Genomic DNA, 19,327 nt, shown 5'->3' on the forward strand with positions numbered 1-19,327 from the left:
ATAAATGTAATGGAAATTTCTTATTATTTTAATACGGTCACTTCATTATATTTTGATGTTAACATGACTTATAAAAATGTAATTACTTACAATTCTTATCGAAATAATGAAAATGGGGTGTTTTTGGGTGGACAAGAATTTCATTTCATAATTATTACTTTAATACCAATCACATAAAAAATGGGGAAAGTTATGTGTTATGTTCATTTTTGCTGAGTGTAAATAGAAAATACCCAAAGTTTTGGGTGTAAAATCTATAACAAATTAAATTTACGAATCGTTGTATGTTTTTGTAGAAATAAAATCATCAATTCATATTTAATTTATTATTGAAGCATCAAATCAACCACGTTATGCTTCGTTTTCTAGATAGTTTGAAAGAAATGCAGTTTAGTTTTCTGCATAATTAGTTGATAGAACTTGACGATAGTCTCTATTATAACACCCCGCTATGCTAGGTGTATAAAAAAGGTGTATAACCAGCAAGACCTATGTCACGCTAGGAATATAATATGTATAATATAATACATAATAGGACTTAAGATGCATCACGATAGTATATGTGCTAGCATTTGTTTTATTATTTACGATTTTATTATATGTATAAACTAGAAAATAGGATGGGTAACAGTGAAACACCTATTGCAATTAGGACATTATTTTATTTATTCTTTTTTACAATTATACTATATAGTACCTTCACATAATATAAACTACAAAACTACATTGGATCAAAAATAATGAATTCTTTTGAAGTCTGGCCAAGCTAGTCAATATTTAAAATTACATATCTGCATCATAAATATTAAATACGTAGTAGCAGAGCTGATAATGGCAATCAACAATCGTTTATTAACAAAAAACATTTCATACCCTGATAAACGTAACGGCCACGCTTCCACAGCGTTCAATAATATCTTGGCTTGGTTACGAACCTCTTTTGTCAATCTGTAGTTGACTATAATGTCATTAATTATTACTTTTAATTGATCCCTCGATGATACAACACTATCACAAATAAAAGCAATACAACTTATTGAAAAATATTCCATCACGATCAATATTGCCAAAGAAGCGGTGAAGTTTGAGTCTGTGCTATAACGGTAGTAACAAATGTAATTCCAGATTGTATTTAATACAAATATGTATGAAGTAATCACTAAGAAAAATATAGACGAATTAAATACTCTATTGATTAACAAACTTACTTCACCAAGCAAACAATAAGCCATAGACAACGTTCTTATTTTTATATTTTTGGCGCGAACAACGATCTGACGTGTGTCATTTTTTCTGACAATTGCAGTTAAATAATTGTTAATTGTATCGAGTCGTACAGAAAACACATAAACATACGTACAGAATGCAAATATGTCCAGTTTTTGCCTGAACACTAGGACCGATGAAAGCACCACCATGTATCCAAAAACAGTCATAGTAAAATAGTTCATCACCACTATATATGAGGTCACAATTACGGAACTTAAAATTATTATTGTTTTTATTTTCCTTGCTGTATAAATATCGTTATTAATCCGTAACATACAGTCAATTCTGGACATTTTGTTAATGATATCTATATAGCTGTTTGAAAATAAATACGGTACAGTCATTTGAATAACAAATTGAAGTAACGTAAACGCATTCGGTGCGTTTGTCAGAAAATTGAATTTCAAACCGGCACGCAAGGCAGTGTCTCTTAAATCGACTAAGCAAAATATAAAGAAGATAATAGCTGCAAGTATAAAAAGGAAAGAGAACATCTTGTTCGCTAATACTGGAGCTCTAATAGCGCCATTTACGTAAGTAAATCGAAACATACAGAAGCATTTTTCTAGTGTCATTAATGGCTGTAAGCAATTTATTATACATTTGATTTTATCTTGTGATCCCTCCATGATAAAAAGAAAGTAAATAATGCCAATCGTTCCGTTTTAAATGCAGACTTACACTAATACACGCATATAAGATTAAATTGTGGCTGTAAAACAAATCAATCTAACATTGTATTTTTTTCATTTGTCTTACATTAGCCATTTTTAAATCACAAAAGCTTAGATTCACCACTTATTCATAAAAGTAGCTCGACGGAACACAGTGAAGTTTTAGTCCTACAATCTAGAATCCCATATAACCCACATTACCTACCTTCCCCGGGGGCCGTGGGTAAAAATAATGCAAGATTTTCCCACTTAAAAGTTTTGATGATTTTGAACACTGGCAATTTTAACTTGCTCTTGAACTTCGTTTGAATTTAGGTTTTTTGTACTAGAGATAATCAATAGCTGTTATGTTCAGGAAAATACTCTTTTTTTTATGTGAAGCTTCTTTAGGCGCGTTGAGAATAAAATTCCAAAATCGCGTTATGGGAATACCGTCACGTCATCAAGAAAACGTGGTTTATTTGTGTTGTCGAAACAGTTTTACTTCTGACAAGTGTGCTCGGCACACACGCTCTTTTTTTCTTAAAGGCCAGCCAAATGATATTTGTACGCCCAATATATAAAACATTACTAGATTGCAATCAATGTAATGGAAATACTTTATTACTTATATAAACACTGTCAATTCGTTTAAATTTTAAGTTAATATGTATAACATGGGAAATTGCTTCCTTGAAGCAACGTCGATAAGCAGTACTTTCATATTATATATATTTTTAGAAATTATAATATGTGTACTAGGTAAGTATTACAATATAAAGATATGCATGTTTCTTAATCTAAGGTCTTAATTGACTCAAACTGGAAACATTTCTAATCATGAAAGTTTTTACAAATGAATAAGTATAAAGAGCTAGCGCGCACGAGCAACTTTGTCTCCGCAACTATTTTGTCTCTCCCATCAATTGTATATCATGCTAGCCCATGGGTGGAGAGACAAAATAGTTGCGGAGACAAAGTTGCTCGTGCGTGCTAGCTCAAAAAGTACTTTATTATCGTTCCGGAAAGACAAATTATAGATAACTACCTAGCTTTCGCCCGCCCGCCTTGTCCATTACGTAACACAAGACAGACAGCGGAAAGCGACGCTAGCGACAAGACTATTCAACGTCACGCTAGGAATACTAGGATATCATAATTGAATAGATAATAATTATGTGTATTTAGATTCGAATAAATACGGGTTACCAATTACTCTAATGTGGATTGTGGATTTATAATGTCATAATCGTTGAATTCATGTTAACAGACTTCTGTTCAACATTTTTATGCTGAGCCATATTATAAAATTATACTATGAAAAAATAATAATAAAAACATGTATTTTATAAAAATTTAAATGCATTCATACTTTATTCAATAAATATTAAATTATTTATATCCATAACTTACGTCTGACAATAATTATGTTTGTTTCTAAGTTGACTAAACTAGATCAAATGTTGCTCAATCTATTAAAATCATTATTTACAACAACATTTCCATTAGACAACGTGACAAATCTGTATTTTATACTATATTAAATATGTAGTTATAGTAGAGCTTTTAATGTCGAGCAACAATCTTTACATTTCATACCCCGATAAACGTAACGGCCACGCTTCCACTGCGTTCAATAATATCTTAGCTTCGTTGCGAACATCTTTCGACAAAGTATAGTCCACTATTATATCATTGATTATTATTTCTAATTGATTTCTCGATGATTCAACGCTCTCACCAATAATAGCAACAACGCTAATTAAATGAGAATGACAGACGGTAGATAAAATTATTAGTTCTGAAGCAATAGAGGAAAACTATATTGAAATTTTTAGTGTTAGTCTCAGAGTAACTTTGTGAAAGAAAGTTTGTCTTGTGAAGTAAAAAAAAAATAAGTATAAAGTATAGTATACCTAGTAAGTCAGTAAGTAAGTATAGTATACCTAGTATAGTATTTGAGAAAATATTGGAGATGAAGAAAAAAAAATGTCTCGGTCTGGCAGGACACTTAAGGCTGATCACCTGCTTATCCCTAAATAAATTTGATCAGTGAAACAGATGTATAATGCATCTGCCTTTTACCCCACTAGTCGCATTGGTACATGGGACTTCACTTATATACCATGCGTCAATAGTAAATAAATTTAATGGTATTTTATCCATTCTCGATTCAATCACCAAATGCTTTTAAGTAATTATCTATATGTATTTCCATTACCTTAATTAATTGTAATATCGTTATTATATTTGTTTATCGACTTTCATATTGAATGCTTAGAATACTAATATCATTGTCTAACGCGGAACGGCTTTAACTGCAAGTTTATTCACGTATATACAGCGTCTACGTCAGTTTATATATTATGCGCTGGTAACCCGCGCAGGAAAATATAATATGAACACGCGCTGATAAGCGCTGAACGCGGCCGAAAAGCTTCATCACGTACTGGTCAGCGCTGGGCGCTGCCAAATAAAATTTGCCTTGGTCTACTTCAACCTGCTTCCTTTGTGTAGAACGAACCAGCGCTGACAAGGGCCGGTAAGCCCTTATAAGTTTCCAGCTTTCTTTCTGAATACGGCCTATGATTCGATGGTTATTTTCATTATAACAGAATGAGTATTATCTACATAATATGTAAAAGTCGAATCCAATTTGAGTTTTAATATTCAAAAATTGCAAGACAAGATTGCCAGTGTGAAAAATCAAAGACTACAGTTTATAGAGTAACTAGCTGGTGCGTTGTGCGCGGGCTGCAAGCAGCCCGCGAGCCCCTTTTGCCCCTGGGTTGAAGCAATAGGGCAGTCATTTGAAAATGCATCCGAATTTTCTGTCCATTTGTTACATCTGCTAACAGCGAATCTACAGTCAGTCGGTAATGCTTATAAATTCCCCATTCAAGTATTTTCCACTCCGGGAGGCTGTCCACCTTCGAGGGAGCGTGGTGCGGAAGCATCCCAGGGCAGAAATCTTCAGTCATTTGATAATGCATTAAAATTCCCCGTCAATTTGTTATTATTTGCCAACAGCGATTCCACAGTCAATCGGAAGTGCTTATAAATTTCCCATTCAAATGTTTTCTATTCCGGGGGGCTGTCCACCTTCGAGGGTGCGTGGTGCGCGAGCTGCAAGCAGCTCGCGGCTCATCCCAGGGCAGAAATCTTCAGTCATTTGAAAATGCATTCGAATTTCCTGTCCATTTGTTACATCTGCTAACAGCGATTTTACAGTCAGTCGAAACTGCTTATAAATTACTTATTCTATTTATTTATTAATTACTACATATTAATTAATTAATTATAATATATAATATATTGGTTAAATTTTTGAAACGTGATCCCGAATTTCATTTATTTGAGGTGTCACAGCAGTGACTTTTCATAATAAACTGTTCAAGACAATAAATGTGTAAAGGTGTATAAAACATATTGAAAACTTCAAGTCTTTTTAGTAGCGTCGTTTAAAATTAAATTCATTATGCTTTCGGCACTAAAAATATCTAAATGCAAGGCCATAGGACTACAGTCAAAGGGTCTATCGAATAAGATATCGTTACACTATAAAGATAACTACATTAAAAAACCGACTTCAAAACCGGAAAAGTAAAAAATAATTAATTACTACATATTATTTAGTTGTGTTATTCACTATATAGGTTTGAAGTCGGTGCCAAGCACTAAGCACTTATTAAACTACGCTATTTTTTGATACAAGAACTACCTACCTATTTGCAATTCAATTACATTATTCGCAATACAAAAAATTGGCTATTTTCGATATAAAAACTACACTACTCTTGGTGTAAGTCCTACGCTTATAAAGCGTGAACGATTGGCTCATTCACTCAATAAATGTGTGAAGATGTGTATATTATTACGTATTTAAAACTTCAGTCTTTTTAGTAGCTTCGTTTAAAATCAAATTCAGTATGTTTTCGGCACTAAAAATAAGAACCTACTTTTCCGTTTTTGAAGGCGGTTTTTTTAATGTAGTTTTAATAGTTTTTAACCTACGTAGTTTTTTTGTTTGACTGGGAATCGCCCTAAAGTCGCTTCTGTTCAAGAGTTTACTTAACACGCTCGTCGCTTCGCTCCTCGCTACCTATTTGAATATTTACGCCGGCCGCTGACGTGAATTGCTCGCTTCGCTCGCTTGGCTAGTGCGGTAGTTCAAAAGTTAACCTAACTCGCTCGTCGCTTCGCTCCTCGCTACTTCTTTGAATATTTACGCCGGCCGCTGACGTGACTGGCTCGCTTCGCTCGCTTGGCTAGTGCGGTAGTTCAAAAGTTAACCTAACTCGCTCGTCGCTTCGCTCCTCGCTACTTCTTTGAATATTTACGCCGGCCGCTGACGTGACTGGCTCGCTTCGCTCGCTAGGCTAGTGCGGTAGTTCAAAAGTTAACCTAACTCGCTCCTCGCTACCTATTTGAATATTTACGCCGGCCGCTGACGTGAATTGCTCGCTTCGCTCGCTTGGCTAGTGCGGTAGTTCAAAAGTTAACCTAACTCGCTCGTCGCTTCGCTCCTCGCTACTTCTTTCAATATTTACGCCGGCCGCTGACGTGACTGGCTCGCTTCGCTCGCTTGGCTAGTGCGGTAGTTCAAAAGTTAACCTAACTCGCTCGTCGCTTCGCTCCTCGCTACTTCTTTGAATATTTACGCCGGCCGCTGACGTGACTGGCTCGCTTCGCTCGCTTGGCTAGTGCAGTAGTTTAAAAGTTAACCTAACTCGCTCGTCGCTTCGCTCCTCGCTACTTCTTTGAATATTTAAGTTAATAATATTTTCTACTCCGGGAGGCTGTCGACCTTCGAGGTTGCGCGGGGCAGCAAGCAGCCTGCGGCGCCGTCTTTTGCCGTTGCTATTCAATTACCCTTCCTACTATGGAAATTTCCATACAAAATTTTCGAAAAAAAAAATTTCGCTTTTTACCAAAAATTTTTATATGCCTGGAAGCGGACCAGGTTTTGAAGCATTTTTTACTTCGGCGACCCCGACCTACCTGCCACCAGTTCAGAGAGCCGTTGAATTTCGTGATGTATGGAAAATGGAAACCGAAGGTCGGAGAGAAATTCTGAGTATGCAGTTTTGTAAATCTGGCTGATTAGAGCACATAAATCAATTTTCAGACCGATCGTAAAGTAACCGGCGCCACCATCTTGCTTTGAAAAATTGGCCATTTTTGAAAAAAAAATTGCGTCCAATTTGAAATTTCTCGATTGCCCTGGTAGCACCCCATCTTCTTGATCATTTTTTAGTTCTACACCCCCAAGCTATCTTGCGCCGTTTCGGAGAGCCGTCGAATTTTGCGTTGTATGAAACTTGGAAACCAGCGGTGGAAACTCGATTATGAGTATGCCAACTTAATTTTCGGCTCGATTAAAGCCCCTGTGCCAAGTTTCAGCGCGATCGGACCAGCGATGGCCATTTTAGCATTTGTATGGCGGTGGCCATTTTTTCCGCCATTTTGAATTTTTTTCACTATCTGTGGTAATTGCTCGAGGTCTACTACACATTTAGTTTGAGCACCCCAGATGTAGCTGCTACCGTTTGCGCGGGCCGTTGACCGTCTCCGCGGGCTGTGAGAAAGTTCAAAATTTCGGATTTTTCTGGATATTCTGGGAGCTGGGCGAGTATGAATGCATCATTGGTGTGTTTCTCCGTTGCGCCACCTCGTCTAAATTTACGTTTTTATGTTTGCGCCAAAAATGGAAAAATTCCAAAATCGAGCGTCCCACTATGGTTCCCTGGTAGCGTCCCAGGGTGGTGATCATTTTTAGTTCCGACACCCCCCACCCAACTCTCACCGTTTTCGCGGGCCGTTGGATTTTACGTTGTATGGAAGTTGGAAACGGGGGCCCGGAGCCACTCGAACGGGGCACCGATCGATTCGCCGGCTCGAACAGAGCACGTGTGCCAAATTTGAGACGTAAGGATTCATAAACGGCGATTTTGGCAAAGTACGGCGGCCATCTTGTTTTCGCGAAAATCGCCATTTTTCCACCACCCATGGTAATCGCCACCAGTTCCGAGCATTTTTTGTTCAGACACCCCCCCTCCAGGTGGCACCGTTTTCGCGCACCTCCAGGGGTCCACTCGGTATTCGAAGATGATCGAGATCGCTATATTTTTCCGGTGGTCACTGGGAGCACCTCTACACGATCACGTCAAAATCCCCCCAACTTTCCGCGTAGTTTCCGAGAAACCCGATGTCAGTCAGTCAGTGAGTGGTAGTGTAGCTTTATATATATATGATAAATATAATATCTGTGATTTAACCAAAGAGTGATTATGAGTTATCAAAAGCATAGACAATCTTATAATAATTCATGAATAATCTCTGTGGAAATAAAGACTTAAAAACCTGTGCAGATGTGATTAATTAACAAGGCTGCAAAACAGAAATGTTTGTTTTTCTACTTTGAAGAATTATTAAAACTTTTTTATTGGGGCGTTATGTTATATTTGCATCTTATACATTTTGTTTACAATCATGGAGGAAACAAATGAAAAATTGAAGGGTATAATAAATTACTTACAGCCATTGATAAGAGTAGAAAATTGTTTCTGTATGTTTCGATTTACTTACGTGCATGGTGATATAAAAACCCCAACATTAGCGAATAAGTTGTATTCTCTATTGTTTATATGCGCCAGTGTACTATGCTTAGTAATGTGCTCAATCGATATAAAAGCTTATTCAGTGCGTAAGGGTTATGAATTTTATGTAATGTTCACGCCGGTTATGTATACGATGCTTCAGTTTATAATACAAATGATTGTACCGTACCTATTTTCAAACAGCTATACAGATATCATCAAAAAAATGTCAACAGTAGACTGCTTGTTACAGATTAATAACGAATTTTATGAAGCGGGGAAATTAAAACTCACAGTAATGTTAAGTGTTCTCATTACGTCATACACTTTATTTACAGTGGTCATTAATTATTTTCAGAATGATTTTAGTTTTATGACACTGTTTACATCGATCATGGCGTTCAAGGAAAAACTAGAGATATTTATATTTTGTACATATATAGTAACTAATTCCCAACGTCTGGATATATTAAAAAAATGTTTATATGCGTTTGGAGGGAAAAGTGACAGACGTCAGGTCGTTGTTCGCGCCAAAAAAATAAAAATACGATCGTTGTCTATGGCTTACTCTTTGATCGGGGAAGTAAGTGTGTTAATCAATAAAGTTTTTACTACGACCATTTTATTTTCTGTTACTTCTGCGTTTACATACGTATTATTTACGATATTTGGTTACTTTTATTTATTTAACCGTAAGGGGATCGCTTCAAACCTTATTATGGTTGCCGTAATAATGTGGTGCGGTATGGAATTCTTTTCTATATGTGTTATTGCTTTTATTTGTGAGAATGTATTAACATCAAGAGAGGAATTAAAAATCTTAACAAATGACATAATAATGAACTACGCTTTGCCGAAAGAGGTTCGGATCGAAGCTAAGATATTATTGAACGCAGTGGAAGCGTGGCCGTTACGTTTTTCAGGGTATGAGATGTTTTTTGTTGATAAGAGATTGTTGCTTGCTATTATTAGCTCTACTATGACATATTTAATATTTTTGATACAGATCTGTCATTTTCTTTAATGTCTTTTGTTCTTATTTCACGGGGGTTGCGTGACTTTATGAATTAGAAAGTAAAATATAGAGTAGGTATGTTTTTTGTTAATAATAAGATTTTAAAAGATGAAAATATAATGTGCGGTTTAATATAGTTTTGATGATGATTGTAGTATTCATATAGCAAATTAAATAAAATTCTTGTAAATATGTTGTGTGTTTTAGTTTTACGTACGTTTTGCGCGGTATAAAAAGGATTAACGCGTCTTTACAGTAGAATCAGAGCTAAAATTAAATAGAGTCTTTAAACTCTTATCCTAATGCTCACGCAATGACGTTACGACGCAGTACGCTTTAACCTAGCTTATCGCAAATTACAGCCCCCCTAGACAAGTGGTTTTCTATTAGTGTAAAGTTCAATAGAATAGATTATGAATGTATGAGATTGACGTTTGATTACGACGACGACGACGATTGATTACGTCAATCTCATACATTCATAATCTATTCTATTAAACTTTTCGCTAATAGAAAGCCACTTGTCTAGGGGGGCAGGACAGTTTTATTGTCCTAGCGTGACTTCAAATGTTATGTGTGCTTTCTAGCATTATTTTTTGTTTAGCTTATAAAATGATACTTTATTGATAACACGAGTTTTATTTTCACCCATCCTTACTTTTCATTGAAATAAAAATAAAAATGCATTGGGCAATTAGGTTAATTAATTATTATTTAAAATAATACATCGAAGTAATTCGTGACCTTGGTTTCTTCGATTTTCAACAGTCATGTTTCGGCCGCATAGTCATAAAATAAGACCGTATAGTTTCGTTAAAAATAATATCCAATCCAGTCCAATGTCCTTTCTCAGCTTTCAAGCTATCTCTATATACAATTTCATCCAAATCGGTTTAGTGGTTTAGGCGTGAAGAAATGATAGATAGACTATACTTCCGCAATTATAGCAGTTAGGATGTTAGGAGCATTCCTAGCGTGACGTTGAATAGGCTAGTCGCTAGCGTGTTATCTAGGTTTATTCCTAGCACAGCGCGGTCTAATTTTATTTGAGCGAACTATATATTTTTATCTCTACAAGTGTTACAATATTATTTTTAATCGATTGTATCAACTATAGTTGGATATATGTGCTTGATTTTGTATATAAAACTTGACTATCGCAATTTTTTAAGTAGATCTCAATTATAAATATGCTTTTTTTCAGACTTCAGACACTGTAAGTAGAAAACTCCGTGATGATATTGAAGTAAAACTTCTTTAGGCGCGACTAGGGAGTAACTCAGATTTTTTTTCTGACGGAAGTAACGCTTACTATAGTCTGTGTAGTTTCCGCCATTTAAAAATAATAATTCTGATTGGTTGTAAGTATATGTCATATACTACACGCTTCTTGACTTATACGCCAGCTAGTGGCAAATATCATAATCAATTAGGATTATTTATTTTCAAATTTTCAAACGGATCAATTGTGAATAGCAAAGTGAATGAAAAATTCAACAGTTTTAAAAACATTATTTTAAATTGCAAAATTTTTTGAAAATCTCTAAATATACTTGTTTATTTATTACTTTTAAAATAAGTAAATTAAAAATAAAAATAAACATGTTGCGGATTATAATCAATCTATTTTAAATATTGCTGAAGACAAAGTAGTATCCATAGCAACAGATATGTATATAGGTTGTCATTCAGTTGAACAAAAAGCATATGTACGCCAACAATTTCATAAAATGTCAGTTATTGATACAGGAGGATCGCCTTATGAAATCATATTAGTTCTTAACAAATTTTACATTATTACAACCAATATTGATGTATCTGATGGCTTAGCCAACGGTTGTGTTGGAAAGTTAGTGTATATTGAACGTGATGACAGTGATAACATCATACGCTTATGGCTTGAGTTTCCTGGTAAGATAGGAGAGAAAATTAGGAAAAAAGCTGCCCATCATATTCAAACTCTAAACATTAGTAGAACAGCAGTCCCAATTTTATGAAGATCGTCATCTGTACCAATGAATAGAAATAAGACAATATTTGCAAAGAGAAATCACTTTCCATTAGTATCTGCTTGTGCGCTTACAATACATAAGTCTCAAGGTGGTACTTTTGATCAAATCGTTTATGAATACAATAAAAGTCACAGTCAGCAGCTGTTATATGTAGCATTATCACGAGTAACTGATATAAATGGATTGTTCATTGTCTCAAACACCGATGACAACAAATTTTATCATGGAAGAAAGCGTCCAGGGGGAATAGTTGATTTACAGTGTGAATTTGAAAGACTTTCAAATTCTCGCCTAATAACACAACAGGAAGAATTATATAACCTTGTAAATGAGAGTAACATTACACTATTTTCCTTCAACTGCCAAAGTTTACGTGCTCATGTTTCTGATCTGAATGATAAAGTATTAAAAAGGTCCACATTGCTGTTATTTTCCGAAACTTGGATGAAAAATGACGAACAAATTCTTATTGAAAATTTTTATTGCGTTACCCAATACAAACGACCCAACTCAACTGCTGGTGGAGTAGCTGTATATCATTCATCTACAGATACACTGAACAATGTAACACCAATTCAAAATATTTCACAAACGATATTATCACAAATTTCCGATGAGGTTTCACAAATTGGTGACATCGCCTTGGTTCGATGTGTTAATACGAATGACCAACCTGTGATTATCGTTGTTATTTATATTTCTACAAATACTAGCCTGACAAATATCATAAAATTTATTCATCAGCAATTACTTCACTTCACAATTGAAGGTTCTCGACTTTTAAATAGTAATTATCATGAATTACCGATGATTCTAACTGGAGATTTTAATGTTAATTTTCGCTCTCAGGAATCTCAGCCGTTAATTTATTTTTTAGAAGAAAAATTTGATTTATCTATGAATACTTCTCGACTTCATTCAACAACGCGTTTCGGTACAACGATAGATGCTGTATTTTCAAGAAAAGTAGCAAATTTAGAGAGTAAAATTTATGTTTCACATTATAGTTACCACAAACCTATAATTTCGTACGTAAGAAATTATTATGACATTCAATTACCTGTTTCGAATGAATAATATTAATATAACATTTAAATAATCTTTGTAAAGCACATGAATAATAAATATAATTAAATTATAATATAATATTTATTTATTTAAGTTAATATTTAATCATTTCAGTGATATATGTCGTCAACGCCAAAGAAGTTTTACTTCAATCGCGCGTAAAGGTTACACGCACACACTTTTTTTTTTTTTTTGGTTTGTGTTATCTGTTAAAGATGAAAAAAAGGCAAAAAATTGTCCCGCGCTTTTTTAACGATGAATAAATAATGTTAATTTTTTATTGGTCTAAGATTAATTATTATTACATATGAACAACTAGCTGTGCTCCGCGGTTTCACCCGCATTGCTCCGCTCCTGTTGGTCTTAGCGAGATGATATTATATAGCCTTTTAGCCTTCCTCAACACCGAAAGAATTTTTCAAATCCGACCAATAGTTCCTGAGATAAGCGCGTTCAAACAAACAAACTCTTCAGCTTAATAATATTATTAGTATATATATTTATAACCTATATTTTCAGGCTACAACACCAACTGCAGATGCTACTAGTAACGTATGTTTAAAAAATAAATATTTCAACTCAAACATTTATTTATTCATAATTGCTCCGAGATTCAAGTAGACTTCTTCTAGAAGCACTTTGAAAATTGTCATAAGATGGTTTTTTAAGTTTTACCATTTACCACCGATTTAAGCAGTTATTACAAAGAAGAACCGTAGAGATTCCGTTGATGGAATTCATGATTTTCATAAATAATTAGATTGGGTAAAATTAATGTTTACTCATTAACATTTATTTGCCAAAGTAAACGTGGCACAACAAATTACGTTGTACATTTTATTTCTATTGTTTTCTGTGCAAATAAAATTATTTAAATACTTGCAGGTAACTGATTCGTCTGCTTCGGAAAATGTAAGAATATTTATGTAATAACTGAATAACATTTTTTAGCTTAATAAATTTATAAAGAAGAGAAAAAAAATATTCAATAGATGGCGCGCGGTGTCTCCCTTAGGGCTCGATTTTTCAATGCTTGGATAAAACTTATTCGTCGAATAATGTATAAAACTACCATTTTAAAAACGTATTCTAATTTCCCGTATTTGACAGTTTACGTGACATTTTAATATTATCGTGTAGGTAATACTTTATTGGACGGATAAGTTTTATCCAAGCATTGAAAAATCGGCCCTTAGACACATAAAACTGAAAGAATAGAATAAATTCGATTGCTCTGGCGGGATCACGGGTGCGGGGTGGCCAAGTTGGTCAGGCGTCCGCCCCGGATTGGCGTGAAGGACCCGGGTCGAATCCCGCCTCGCAATGGATTTTTTTCTATTCTTTATAAATTTATATACTTAAAGCATTTGGATGCCATAAAACCAAACTTTTTATAGCTTTTTTCTTTCATCATCACGTATCACGTGTATATTCTTATAAAGTTTTGTCAATGTAAGTAATATTTTAATTTATGTTGCAGGCTACAGAAACAGCAGTGGTAAGTTGAACTTAGTGTGAAGATAGCGTCAACTCAAATTCAGATTCCTACCTAGCTACTAGTTATTATTCTATCCTGAGATACAGTCAAAACAAACACAAAAAAAAAACTATTTCTTGCGGTAATATTAATATCCAAAATGTGACCCAGTCATTTTATTTTTATTTTTATCCTATACCTATATACATGTTATATTGAGGGGGCAAGTATCTCGCCTCGCGGCGGTGCTGAAAAAAACTCCGGCTGAGTGGCCAGACGGCCGGTGTCAAGGGCGACTGAGTGAGGAACCTACGGACTATCCGAGCGTTATCCAGAAGGACTGCCCGCTGTATCCCCACTGTCATGGGCTTCACCGGTAAATCCAACCTCCTTAAAATATTGTTTTAAGGAGGTAGGAACCAGCCCATTGGTGGACACAACTATTGATATTGATATTATTATAATCACACTAGCTGCTCCGCGCGGTTTCACCCCCGTAGCTCCTTTCCTGTTGGTCGTAGCGTGATGATATAGAGCCTACAGCCTTCCTCGATAAATGAGCTATCTAACACCGAAAGAATTTTTCAAATCGGACCAGTAGTTCCCGAGATTAGCGCGTTCAAACAAACAAACTCTTCAGCTTTATAATATTAGTTCAGATTTGTACGAACTTTACATTTTACAATGCCTGATAAAAATTTAACGAACGAAGTCTGATCTAATTCTAATAATTGTTTCTTTATTTTAGCTTACAGTAAGTAGTTTTTAACATTCACTATTTATTTTCTTTATGTTATATTTTAACGTAAAAATATAAGTAAGAAGAAGATTAATATTAAAAAAATTAGTACGTTGTTGTCGCCATCTGAAAATTATTTTTATCAGAGGTCTAGATATTTTGTTATCTACGATAATTAATTAATACTTAACAATTTTCGATCACTAGATAAGTTTATGTCTCTTGAAAATCTGTTACCTAACTACAGACTTACCATTTAGGAAACCACCCATCAATGTACCGACTGCGACTTAAGTTGCTTAACCCATGTAAAACAAATATGAAAATATAACTAATCTCTATTATATGCAGATTTCTACGATAGTAATATTATGGTTTCCCTTCTTTAACAAACATATTTAATTAACATTGTATTTAAATTTTCAGTTACAGGTAAATAAAATAAAATTACATACAATAGCCAATAAAATGAAATAAAGAGAAAAAAATGACTAAAATTTCACTGATTTATATTTGCAGCCAGATGAGGTAATTCTTTTTAATTTATTTATAAGTAGACCGTTTATTTATTACTAGCTGTGCTCCCCAGTTTTACACGCAGTGCTCCTCTCCTGTTGGTCTTACCGAGATGATATAGTATAGACCAGTAGTTCCCGAGATTAGTGCGATCAAACAAACAAACAAACTCTTTAGCTTTATAGATATATATAGAGTTAATTAATGTACAAATGAAATTAAAAAGTATGATGTTATTATTTTAGACAACTGTGAGTATTCACTTTACTACTAGCTGTACCTCGCGGTTTTACCCGCATTGCTCCGCTCCTGTTGGTCTTAGCGTGATGATAATATAGCCTAAAGCCTTACTCGATAAATGAGCTATCTAACATTGAAAGAAATCAAATCGGACCTAGTAGTTCCTGTGATTAGCGCGTTCAAACAAACAAATAAACTCTTCAGCATTATAATATTAAGTACCTATAGATTATTGATTAAATGATCGTATAAAAAGAAAATGATGGAATTTTATTAATATTGCTGTTTTCATTGTATGAAAAAAACCTTTTAATTATTGCAGCCTGAGGTATGAACTTTTATTATTTGAACACATATGATTTAAAAAAAAAGATTTCATGTTGTTCAAAATTAAAGTTGATTTATTTCTTTAATAAAAAAATGTTGTGTGGTTTTATGAAACCACGGTAAAAGTGAAACTGTTCGAACGGTTCCGAACACTGCTTTGTGTAGCGCATGTCGCGTGACGGTCGGCTGCCGAGTAGGTATACCTACTCGGCAGCCGCGATACACGCGACATGCGCTACACAGACCAAAAAGTTTGAGACGATGTAATAAAAGTTTCACTTTAAAAATAATTACTTTTTGCAGAATGTGGTAAGTTTAATATAAACATGATTAAAAACATTTTTAATCCATAAACAAATAATAATTTTAGGGTGCTTTTCTACCAGTAATGTGCGATGATGTGTAGCGAGCAATGTTTTTGTAAATAACCAATCATATCGCTTTATTTTGAACTAGAGGTCCGCCCCGGCTTCGCCCGTGGTACATATTATTTCGCAATAAAAGGTAGCCTATGTCCTTTCTCGGGTATCAAAATATCTCCATACCAAATATCATGCAAATTGGTTCAGTAGTTTAGGCGTGATTGAGTAACAGACAGACAGACAGAGTTACTTTCGCATTTATAATATTAGCACAGTATTACAATATTATTTCCTACAGTAAGGAATCGCCTTTGATGTCGCGCGATGCCGCCGCCAGCGTAGGTACTTACGCTGCCACACGAAAATACGCTAGGGTTGCAACAAATGGGAAATAAAACAATTGTGATTATTAATATTATGATGAAATCATTTATTCATATGTACATTCAAAATAATTGCGATTATTAAATCTGATGTAATTATTTGTTCATAAATACATATATAATTATAGATATTGCACAGCTAAATATTATTTACGTGGACACTTTATTTTTGGATGTTCTTAATTGTATATTATAATTTATAACATTTAACTAAGTAATGCATTCGCATTGGGATGTACAATCTGATTAGAAAATAATGAGGACAACATATACATAGCTTTGATTTTAATTCAACAGATACAATTAGGTAATACAATCTTTCTGAAATATTGTTTCCTTCTGGGATTTCAATGTAGATTTACATCCGTAAACGGAACAGTTTGTGCGCGCCATAATAGAATATGTAAGTACCTATGTATAATAAAATTATTACACAAAAAATACGACTGCGTCATCCTTTCGCGCTAGGTAAAGCAAACTAAGCGTGTTTGCTTTACGCGGCCCGCGTCGCCCGACCCCCGCCAGTTCCCCTCCGTTTCTCTGCACAAGTACATTCGTCGCACTACTGTAGGAAATAATGGTAATACTGTGATATTAGTATGGATTCGCATTTAGTTTGAAGTTTGAAGCGTTTAGCGGTTGAAGCGACACCACACCCCGGACACTCCATACAAAATTATCGTTTTGACAGTCACACTGTAGAGACTGCAAATGTGTGTGTTAACGCTTTATGGTTGGCACATTTGTGACTAGCGTAAAAAAAAATCGCGTTTTTCTGATGAAATACATCCGTAAACAGCACAATATCTAACTATTTTCTACGAAAAACGATAATCACAAATCCAAAATAATAAAATTACTTTAAGTCAATTTGCTTAATGTTGTCAATCTTCGTTGCGTATCGTCCTTGCAGAAAAATGCGGACCATTTATAGCCTGATCGTGCGGGGTGAGGTAAGTGTTTAATTTTGGCGCGAGGAAGAGAGTGCCCGTTCTGTAGCGTTTAGCTACTATTATCTATGTATTCTGTGGCGATACTATTGGTTATTTATAAACACATTCCTCGCTACACATCCTCGCACATTATTGGTGAAAGCCTACTCTTATGTAAGCTAAAATGCACGCCTTTAAAATATATTTAGTAAAACCGTGCGAACCTGACTCGCGACACAGGGTTCCGTACAAATAAGTATTTTTTTTGTTTTACCTTTCGGTACCCCTAAAACAGCGTGCCTAGTAATTGTATTTTGAATATAGAATAGTAGTAAATTGCAATCGGGATCAGGTATTATGTTTGTAGTAAATTGCAATCGGGATCAGGTATTACGTAGTAAATTGCAATCGGGATCAGGTATTATGTTTGTAGTAAATTGCAATCGGGATCAGGTATTATGTAGTAAATTGCAATCGGGATCAGGTATTATAGTTTAAGTTGAATGTAGAGTTGATTTTTTATTAATATAACTAGCTGTTGCCCGCGACTTCGTCCGCGATTACGTCGTTTTTCGTCATTCGTCGTTTAAAAAAAATACGTGACACTTTATTTTTGAATGTTCCTAATTGTCTCTTATAAAAATAAACTACATTAAAATTGAATACTCTGATAAGAAAATCTTAAAATCGGAGGACATCGAAAATCTGAGGTAAACATGAATTTGATTTAAATTCTACATTACTTAGTAATTCAAATAATAATCTAAATTAAATGTAGATTAACAGTTTGAGCGCATCATTATATAATATGTACCTAAGTATTAAATTACGTTAGTTTACATAGTAATTTTACTAAAAACACGATGACTTTCTTTCGCGCTCGGTACAACAAACTAAGCATGTTTGTGGTACGTGGCCCGCGTCACTTGACCCCCCGCGAGTTCCCCTCCGTTACTATGCGAAAATACATTCGTCGCCCTACTGTAGGAAAAATTGTAATATTTTAAATTCGAGAAATATTGATTTCTTGTATTCGACTATTCGTTGTAGTCGAATACAAAATATATTTGAAGAAACTTAGGTTGGCCTTCAGGCAAAAGGGATCCTATCAAATGATAAACTTGACCTTGTATCTTAAAAGTAAGCATGAAAGGATCCTCTGATAATTGTTGAGCACCAAAGGATCATTTAAAACGCACTACTATAAGAGCGAATATTGTCTAAGAACTGTTTAGATTGCACATGTTCCTCTAAAAGTAGTGATTTCAAAGGTTCTGGTGTATCTTCAAACGAAAGCCGACTCCTTACTCCTCTTTAAAGCATTACAAAAAGAACATACTACGTTAATATCGCCTATACAGAAGATGATCTGTAATCAATTGTGAGGTTATAAGCAAACCCACTTTTATATTTGTCGGACCACACCACCGAATTCGTAGATTGATCTTCTATGTTTACCTCTTAAGTCATTAAGACTGTCGAAATCTGTCTACAGTAAGACGGGCCTCTCGCTATTCGTCCGTTTCAAGAGACCAAATAGTTTCAATTCTTAATCTTTCATTAAAAAACTTATTAATCGTACTTGTCTCAAAAAATCTTGTCTCAAATAATGGTAATATTCGCGTCCCTACTCTAGTCATTGCTTATGCTCATGTTCATCTTCAAGTCGAATAATATTATGGTGCACCCTATCATTTGTCAATCGGTCTTCATATTGAGTAAAAGTTTCAGATTA

At 34.6% G+C, this 19,327-nt stretch overlaps 1 protein-coding gene and 1 long non-coding RNA gene across 2 annotated transcripts in view; both read left to right on the forward strand.

Annotated features, from left to right (window-relative positions):
* Positions 1 to 19,327, forward strand: part of LOC149475314 (uncharacterized) — a 159,184-nt gene that overhangs the window by 38,810 nt on the left and 101,047 nt on the right. The window lies entirely within an intron of this gene.
* Positions 8,458 to 9,772, forward strand: LOC149475319 (uncharacterized). The gene has a single exon (XM_089713272.1). The coding sequence runs from the start codon at positions 8,493 to 8,495 to the stop codon at positions 9,543 to 9,545; it is 1,053 nt and encodes a 350-aa protein (XP_089569398.1). The 5' UTR covers positions 8,458 to 8,492; the 3' UTR covers positions 9,546 to 9,772.

The sequence above is a fragment of the Colias philodice genome, chromosome 30 (assembly GCF_061535455.1).
Source record: "Colias philodice isolate Cphi_HAF_F1 chromosome 30, ilColPhil1 Martin Lab GWU primary, whole genome shotgun sequence".
Classification (NCBI taxonomy): Eukaryota; Metazoa; Arthropoda; class Insecta; order Lepidoptera; family Pieridae; genus Colias; species Colias philodice.